General features: G+C 30.9%; 1 protein-coding gene across 2 annotated transcripts; it reads right to left on the bottom strand.

Annotated features, from left to right (window-relative positions):
* Window positions 1-4,830: 4,830 nt before the first annotated feature.
* Window positions 4,831-9,805, bottom strand: LOC100819900 (probable sugar phosphate/phosphate translocator At3g14410). Of its 2 annotated transcripts, none has more exons than XM_003546724.5 (8): window positions 9,623-9,805; window positions 8,845-8,952; window positions 8,730-8,764; window positions 7,497-7,609; window positions 6,970-7,231; window positions 6,597-6,865; window positions 5,250-5,397; window positions 4,831-5,166 (listed from the first exon to the last, which is right to left on the bottom strand). In XM_003546724.5, exons 1-7 carry the CDS (start codon window positions 9,710-9,712, stop codon window positions 5,273-5,275), a joined length of 1,002 nt encoding a protein of 333 aa, XP_003546772.3. In that variant the 5' UTR covers window positions 9,713-9,805; the 3' UTR covers window positions 4,831-5,166; window positions 5,250-5,272. The 2 variants fall into 2 exon arrangements, with proteins under 2 accessions (XP_003546772.3, XP_040865455.1); XM_041009521.1 differs by having other exon boundaries at window positions 9,694-9,805.
* Window positions 9,806-10,070: the final 265 nt, after the last annotated feature.

The following is a 10,070-nucleotide window of genomic DNA, read 5'->3' as shown; positions in this document are numbered from 1 at the left end:
GAGTGAGGGAGTGAGAACTAAGGACACTATGGACTGCCTGCTTGCTAGTAGTGCATACTGGACAAGAAATGAATGAATGGGAAATTCTTTGAGCACTATTTGGTAGGAGGGAAAGAAATGGTTTGAAAATAGGGTAAATAGAAGAGGAATAGATTAATGAAAATAAGTGAGGAATATAGTAAATTTAGATGTGGTCGATTTATAAGAAAATATAAAGAATAAATATAGATGAGAAGTCTCGAATTGTAAGACAATTAATAAGGTTGGTGGATTTATGTGTCTTCAAGGAATGATGAAGATTTGGTCAAAACAAGAGATACATTGATTAAGGGTTCATCTAGTGATAGGGGATGTCGAAGACAATAAATAGGGTTAGTGGATTTGTATGCTTTCAAGGAATGATATAGATTAGGTCGAAACAAGAGGCACATGGATTAGGAGTTCATCCAATGATAAGGGATGCAAAAGACAATTAACAAGGTTGGCAGGTTTATGTGCTTTCAAGAAACGGTGGAGATTTAGTCAAACAAGAGGCACATGGATTAGGGTTCATTCAATGATGTGGGATGCTAGTAGGTTCCAACTAGTACATGGTATTATGCAAAATCAATTATGCCATTATACAAAATTGATTACAGGTAGAGCATTGTGCATTCCGCCATGTGAGCATGAAAATAAGTGAAAAATAAAATAAATCTAGATGTATTTGTATTTGGTTCAAGAAAATAGAGAAAAAATAGGAATGAAACTCTCTTGAATAGCAAGGTAATTAATGAGATTAATGGGCCTATGTGTTTTTAAGGAACAATGGAGATTTGGTAAAAACAAGATACACGTATATCGTGGCTTCGTCCAATGATTTGAGATGTAGAAGACAATTAATGAGGTCAATGAGTCTCTTTGTTTTCAAAGAATGATTGAGATTAATCAAAACAAAAGGCACACAGATCGTGGATTCATCCAATGATGTAGAATGCAAATGGTATCCTCTTGTACATAGTGTAATGTAAAATTAATTATGTCATTATGCTAAATCGATTACGAGTAGAGTCATTGCACATTTCTTCATCATTTAAACCAAACAAACTCACCCTTGTTGCTCCCTCCTTAGGGGTGGGAATAGACTCGGGCCCACCAAAGGGGCTTATGGCCTAGCCTACATCAAGCCCAAGCTAGGTCAGGCTTTTTCAAAAATAGGCTAGGCTTAGACTTTTATAAAAGCTTATTTGGTTAAATAGGTTAGATTTTAAGCCATTTAAAAAGTCTTTTAGGCTTAATAAATCGGCCTATTTGAGTAAGTATAAATTATAATAATTTTTTTAGTATTATTATTATATTAAAATTGTTATGATGTATCAAAATCATACATTTATTTACCTTTTAAAAATATTTCAAATGTTGACAACAATAAGAGTCAAACATATAAGCTTATTGAGTGATAATTTTATGTTTTACTTAAAGGTCTTGTTACAAAATAGGTTTTTCAACCAAGTTATCTTAACAATGATAAAATTACATCAAATTAACGTGTTAGACTTAACTCTTATAAAATTTAATTCGCCTATTTTCACCTTTGTCTTATGCGTTGAGTAATGACAATTTTGATTTTTATAGATTATAGTTTGGTTCAAGTAGAGTTTTTCTCAATGGTTATGAGTCTATTGTTCAATGTAAATAGCAGTTAAACTTGTATAAAAGGTTCAATATGAAATAATTTTTTAAGTAGGCTAATAGATTAAGTTAGGCTTTCAAATAGGTTGGCTTATACCTAAAAATAAAACATATGACTAATAACAAGTTAGATCAAGATCTTGAGATTTTTAAACATCCTAGACCTATATATTTTTTAAACAAGCTAGGCCTATTTAACAAAAATCTTGTTCGGTCTAACTTATTTTCACCCCTACACTCCTATTTCCATGTCTCCCCTTTATTTTTGTTTTCTTCTCTTTACTAACAAATATGACAATAATTACTTTTTTGTCTTTTATATAAGAACCAAATAAAGATTTGTGTGCTTGAGTTTTCAATGAACAATTGTGATTGGTTGAAACAAAAGACATAGAGATTGTGGATTCATTGAACAATATAGAATGCACATAGGTTCCATTCGATACACGGTGTATTGTAAAATCAATTTCTTGGTCATTTACACCAAACAAAATCACCTCTGTTGCTCCCTCCTATTTCCATGTCTCTCCTTCATTTCTTTGTCTTCCCTTTACTACCAAATATGACATTAATTACTTTTTGTTTTTTTATATAAGAACTAAATGAAGATTTTTTTTTCTAATTATAAGAAACAATCTACTTTTAAATGTAATAATTATTATTTTTTAATACTTTTAATCTATTTCTACTTATTTTCATAAAAGTAGATTATTTATTGACTTATTAGCAATATAAATTAGACACATTAAAAAATTGTGCATTGAACTACGACTAATGTTATTAAATATAATTATCACATAATCTATTTAATTCAATAGATATTTATCAAAAAAATTAAATTTATAATATTATTAATTAAAACTACTAATTTAACTATTTTTTATTGATGTTGATAAATTAAATATTTATTTTTTACATATAGGACGAGAAATAATATTATTTAATTGTTTATGTATCTATTTATTCATGAAATTCTCAATTGTATATGTCACATAAATTGATGTGGCTTAATTCTATTATTAATTTCTCACAATTGCGATATTAGAAAGATCAAATAGTGTGATTAAGTCATATTAGTATGTGTCAACATGTAAATTGTGATACTTAAAAAACCTAATTTACGTAATTGGAACATGAGGAATAAAAATCGTATAATTATAATCTCAAAAGTATAATTAAGTTTAAAAATGTATTTAAATTCATATAATATATTATGATTTAAAATCTAAATAGTAAAAATTAAAATTAGGAAAAAATATTTAAAATAAATAAATAAAATAAACAATATAGAAACTGAAAAAGTCGCATAAATAAAGATGAACATTATCCTTACATTCTCGTTCAATAAATGAATATTAGTAACACTCCTCCAACGCCAACTGTCCTGTAATCACTTATCACTAGATAATCTATATATGCTTAATGCTGTTACTGTCTTTGTGGCATTCTCGTTTAATTATTTTTATTATTTTGATTTTGAAAGTTTTAAATGGTAAGAAAATCTTACTTTAAAATATTAAATAGAAAATTAAATTCTAATGATAAAGAATTACCTCAAATTACAAAAATCTTATTTCCATTTAGTTCATACTGTATAGAATGACTAAAATTTTTTTTTATAAATTTAAAAGATTTGAAAATAACTTCAAATTTAAAAGACTAAAAAAACTCAAATTTAAGGAACTAAAAACATAAGTCCTAAAATTACGATAACACCAAATAACTCCAATTCATTAACAAGTGTATTTACAAATTAAAAAACAGTCAACTTAAAATCGATGTTTGTTTGAATCAGACGGAAATTTAATTATATTTTCATTTTAAAATGTAAAAAAAAATAAAAGCATTTTTAAAAATAGGATTATAGGAATACTCATACAAGTATATATAAGGTTATATTTAATTAGTTAGATGAGCTAATTTTTATCATTCTAATATATTTAGATAATTAAGATTATTTTACTTAAATCTAATCTTAATCATTCATATTTATTATATGATCATGATTACTTCTGGTGCTTTCATTTCTTACCTTTTTTTTTTATGTTTTCTCAAACAAAATTGATTTTATCTTTAGACTGAGTAGAGTTAACCAAATTTGCAAATTAACACTTATATTTAAATTATAAATTTGCGGGGAAGTTAAGAGATTGGTAACCTCCACACATTCTTGTCTACATCAGTATCCTCTACAATTTTTTTAACTAAAAAACCATCTCTTCATTGTTAAACTAACAATAGATAAATAATTAAATATGTATGTTTTTGTTCTTTTTAAAACCATCATTCCACCTTGGTCAACGTCAATTTTTATCACACAATCAACAAGTTTAGTATTCGGAATTGAAAATTGAAATTGAAGACTCATTAGGGTTTACTTCCAAAACACAAGCCAAAAAATTGTAAGTAAACCAGGAAATGTGACAATCTTCCAATGATTCCCAAGGTTGTGTCTCTAATTAAAATGAACCTCGAATTTGCCCTTATTGCCTAGTTTAAAAGAACTTTGATGTGTTATTAGTGGCAGGGTGGCAAAAGATAGAACTTTAAAGGGAGAAACTATATTTTCTTATGAGGCATCGGAAAGAAGTGACTTTACAGCGAAAAGGAACTAAAACACTATTTGGGAGGGACGAGGGAGCCCAAGAATATGAGGCCTAAATATGCACATTGAAAATTAATAACCATGTTATCTGCAACAAGATTTAGACTTTAAATTTCAGGCCTCCTATCCCCAAGAACACTAAATGAAAGACAGTATGATTGCCTAGTCAATAAATATATGCCGAAAAGGTCATATATTAAAACCAAAATACAGATATACTTCAAATACACGACATATACCTTATCTTTGAGCAAAATACATTTTTTTTATTTTGTTTTCCCCTTAATCTCTAATGACTAGTGAGAACCAACGAGATGCATTCACAAAATACAATAAAAGCATCCACATAATTTTTTTTTACAAAGGAGCAAAGACTCCCAAAACTGAAACAAACTGTCTCAGAATATCGAATACTATTAGTACATTTCAAATAAACATTATTTCTACTAGTTTTCATCTGTCTAAGAAACTGCTCTATATACCCCTGGTTACTCGCCCATTGTCCAATTATAATAAATAGTGGGTGCAGGGGCTTTTATCTCTGATCATTCAACTTGAAATAATGAATCGCTAGGATTGAAATTGGTAATTGCTACAAACAAATAATCACTGTGGAATGTGAATGACTCCAAATTCCTCAAAAATCAAATGCCATGGCCAAGCACCTGTTTTTTAAAGGATTAAGTTTGTATTTTACATTTTCATGTACTACATTGGATCAGCACATTGCTTTCCCCGATCTAAATTAGCTGAAACTGTTTATAAGATTGAACCAAAATGTTTGCTTATACTTTTATATACTACATGAATTTTTATGTCCTCTTGCTACATTATGTGAAAAGTGAAAACTACTATATAGTCTCATCAACTTCTGAATAAGGCATGGACAACTGGAAGAGATACAAAGAAATAATGTATAAGAGGAAGCAAAATTGTGGGAATAAGAATGATTTCAAATACATTATTTACATACCTTGAGTAGCTCAAAGATTGCAACTATCTACTTGTTAAAGGCTGAGACTCTTGCCTTTGGGAAGATTCAGGGTTGGAATCATCTGAGGTGTCACGAGAGGTTTCTTTTTTCAACTTGCAATTATTATATGCCGCTACCCCAGCAATGGCTGTATAAAAATTTATAAAATGGTTACAGAAGCTTCTCTTTTTTCTTAATTAATAATTAACATTATTCACAATTGCTTCTAGTCCAAGACTAGCAATTATTATAATTTTTGCATTGTATTGTCTAGATTTTGATTTGAGTAAAGCCTCCATAATTCTCTAAGAAATATTCTCTCAAAAATCAATCATATTGTGTACTTTTAATCAGCTCAACAAATTTATTGTGTCCACACTCCAGATTAGTATATCAGTGACTATAAATCCATCTAAAACAAAAAACAAAATATGGAATATTTTTTTGGTTTGAGATTGAGATCCTTGATATCCAGAAGTCTTTAAATCCTGCTATCAGTGAATCCTCCTAGGGGACCAAAGTTATCCTAGCACCTAGTTTTTTATTCACAATACTTGAACCTAAGACATTACTAAAGGAGAACTAGGCTTCTTAACCACTTGGACCAACAGGCAATGGTAAACAAAAAGTAGAAGATGGTGCATCACTCTCCACCCTCACCCTAAAAAAGGGATTAAAAAAGATAAATTGATGTAATTGGATAACTGATAGAACCGTGCATACAAATATGGTTCAGGTTGCTGAGACTGAGCCAAGAAAGAAGGCCTTAAACTATATTTGCATAGACCTAAACCCCAGGCCAAAAATTAGTTAGGAGGGAAGATATGTGCTAAAGAGGGAAAGTCAATTATGGAGACAGAAAGTGGATATAATTAGAGGGAATAATTCCCAGAGAGGAAGGGGGGTGGTAATAGTTCGCAGCTTATAGCTTTGGGCCCAGGAATCCATTTCTCAGCCAGGGAGCTTCTGTTTTTATACTTACTGCATTTTGTATACTCCATTTCCATTATTACAATCTCCCTTTAGTTTTGTCCCATCAATAACACACTGCTAGAGTGCTAGTTAGACTCCAACCATATTAGAAACCTGACAATTAACGAATCTTAGATATTCTCACATTAATTTCCAAAATGAAGTACTATCTTTGATTCTGAGTTTTAAAAATTTGTATAATGCTAATGGCAAATAGGCTTCCAGGTAGCACCCAATACTGGGCTATCAATTTTCCCGGACGGTGGAATATGTGGAAGTACTCTGGCATTTGCAGGAAAGGTTATGAAAAATCCTCAAAAGCTATATCCAATGAGACAGGAAAATTTAGAAGGTCAAACAGAATCAGTTACTTACCAATTGCATAACCAAACAAATTGATAAGTGTTAACTTTGTATCAGCAAACAGAACAGCAGACAGTAAGACAACCACCCAATCCTTGACAACTCCGGCAACACGAATGGTTAAAGCACTTGTATGTGTAATCACAAGGAAAACTGATAAGTTTAGAGCAAAAGTACAAAGGCAGTTGAGGATAAGCAAAACAGGTGGGAAGTTCCACGGTCCATGTTCATCCATCTTTGGTTTCTCCAGAAATATCCATGGAAGGAATAAACAAATTGCACTGCAGAAGAATCCAAAATTATTTTCATAGGAATTAATTCACAGTTCACAGAATATTCAAACATTTGTGTAGCAGTAAGTGAAATTACTAAAAGAAACACTTGCCTGCAGGGACTAACATAATACATCACGGATATAGGGTTCAACTTAAGACCTTTCCTCTTAACAAAAATCTCCATGAAGATAAGTCTCAGAGCTTCACCAACAACACCTCCCATTTGGTAAACTACTCCAATCCAGTTTATATTTATCTCTCCATAAGAAGCTACTAGAACACCAAAACTAATCACAGACATGATTGATAGCATTTTGTAGCTCATTACCTCAAGTCCTGCAGCTACCCCAAGCACAAAAACAGCTACAGGCACTGTGATTGACAATTGAAGAACCAATGCAATTATGCAATTAGTTGCCATATTGGAGAAAAAGTAATGCGTAAATATATAATTACTAATTTACTATAGTACACATTGTACAACTAAGGAAAGTTGATTAACCAATAGATCAGATGGTTTTAAACGCCTCAGGATACACATTTAGCAATTATGCTTTCCATTGGTGATTGGTAGATATCATAAATGGACAAAGATACCTAACTATTATCAATAACCAGCAGGATCACTAAAACTTACTAATTGCCTTCAGCATTTGTGCAAAAGCAACAGAAATATACAGGTAGGCAGTATTTCCCAGCCAAAGAGTCATTGCAAACATGGCCCCAATTGGCACTACTGAAGTAGCGTATCTGAAACAATCAAGGTATAATTACAACTGGAATTTGGAAACATCTTATGCATTTAATGCAATAAAATATTAAGGAACATAGACTTGAAGTTAATAATTTTAAGATATGTGACACACACATACAAGATGTATATGCATAAGCACAAGCATTCAACCAGCAAAGTCCATTCTTACAAAACTAAAGCATGTAAAAGACAACAGAAATTTCAATCAAAAAATTCAAAGAACCTAATCAACAAATATGCAGAAATTTCTGGAGCCAATCACTTTGCAACAGGACTAGCACTAGTGTAATTTTTCAAATCAAAACATGGCAGTTGAATTTCTAGAACAAAGTTCACTTATAGAACACCCACCAAACAAATGGATTGAATCCTTGTCTAGAAAATACTAAAATTGTAGCTATCCATTTTAAATTAGTTAACTGGAAAATCACAGTTTCATGCCAATGTCACATCCCTGAAATATTTTTTATGGTAATACAAAATTATCATTGTTATATCCCAAGTAACATGTGTTTCACCAGGGAATTGGGATATGAAAGAAAGAAAACAACTCAATAAGTGCATTCAAAACCAAGATTTGACCCTTAAATTGCTCTACACTGGAAAAAAATTCAAATCAAGAACTGTCAAGCTACTTTTTGAGTTGCAAATAAAAAATTGTATTTAATCAAAAGATTCAAAGAACAATGAACAATCATGGGAAGTATAACATATAAATGATGTACGGTGGTCAATGTAATAATTTTAATCAGGGAAACAACAAAATAACTTAACCATAAGTCTCTTAAAGACAAAATCATAAGTCATAACTAAGTCTTGTTATCAATGTATAATCTTATACGCAAGTTAAAAAGTAGAAGACCGTAACATATAAGTAACCAAGTGGTTTCATAAGCTCCACAAGCTTACGTAAACTCTCGAGTTTGACAGGCACACAACCATATGTTGAAATTTTTGGCTAATATTATTCTCAATTAGAAAATGTCGTAAGATCCAACTTTTAACATATCATGAGTCACCAAAAGCCAGAGAAAGTATGACAATCAAAATTGTTCCATTCATAAAACCTTGGTATAAATCAACTATTAAATACAGAATGCTTCATTATTTACTCACATTTCAGGAGTCATTCCCTCCTCAACCTTCATAACCTGTAAGAAACAGATCATTAACCTGCATTGCATGACAGTAACTGATTAAATAACAAAATACACCAAGCTCAAACCCGTACCTTCAGAATCTTGGTTAACACAAAACACAGAACAGAGGAGAAGACCATGTGAAGTAGAGTCAAGCCCAAAGGATAAGGGAAGTTAATTTCCTTAGAGGACAAAACCCACTGCAGATAACAAATTGAAAAGACAAAATATGCATCAGACACATTTTCTCCTCGATTCATTCCTCAGATTAAACCAATCACGATTTAAGCATAAATCTAGAATAAAACCCAGAATGCAATAATACTTCCAAAAATCAATCCAAAAAGACAGCCAAACCACAAAAGACCAAAACCAAAATTCAAGCAACAAGCTCTGAGTCTCTGACACAAGGCACTCTGCCATTACCAGTTTACCACCATCATTTCACGAATAAGACACGACACGTAAATTTCCGGGAAAAAAATGAATAAAAATCTGCTTAATTCCTTCAATTCTCTTGCACTGAACCCTACTCCAGAAACGGTCAAATTAAAACGCTTCCTTTACAATTGAACAAAATGCTCAACTACCACTCACAACCACAACTGACAAATCACTCATCAGCATATCCAATTCCAATGAACAACACACACCGCAAATTCATGCAAAACAATTCATAGAACATAAGAAAACAAATAAAACTAAAATTAAAATCAAAATAGAAACAAACAAACAGAACATCCAATCCTAGCCTCGAAATCAGCACGAATCCATTTTAGCGATATCTATGTGGCAAAGCGTTTTCGCGCAATTCACGGGGAAACAAACAAACGGAGAAGAGAATGTGAATTTGAAGTGATCGACGGTAACCTTGTTGAAGAAGATTTGGCCGCTGGAGAGAGCAATGTAGAGAAGAATGTACGCGTAGGTGAGGAAATTACCGTTCTTCAGATCCGCCATTGATGCAAACTGAACCAACGTTTCTTGTTTCAGCTTATTTACTTCACTGACTTTTTGCGCCTTTTCAAAGATGCATCTGAAACCCGATTCGAAGAACATGTGAAAGGAAATAAATAGAATTTATTTGAATATAAAAATATATAATTTAAATAACACCTAAGAAATATGTTAAGAAATAAATTCTTTATTGATTTATAATTTCAATTTGTTACTTTAAAATATGCTTCATGAATAATAGTAATAATTATAAAATAAGAATTTTTAAATATATAACTAAATTTAAAATAATTATTGGTAATATACTTAAACTAATAATTAAAGATAAAAATACAAATTGCTATTATTATTCTGTTATTAT

Source organism: Glycine max, chromosome 15 (assembly GCF_000004515.6).
Source record: "Glycine max cultivar Williams 82 chromosome 15, Glycine_max_v4.0, whole genome shotgun sequence".
Lineage (NCBI taxonomy): Eukaryota > Viridiplantae > Streptophyta > Magnoliopsida > Fabales > Fabaceae > Glycine > Glycine max.
The sequence above is the reverse complement of the archived record's forward strand: the minus strand, read 5'-3'. Positions and strand labels throughout refer to the sequence as shown.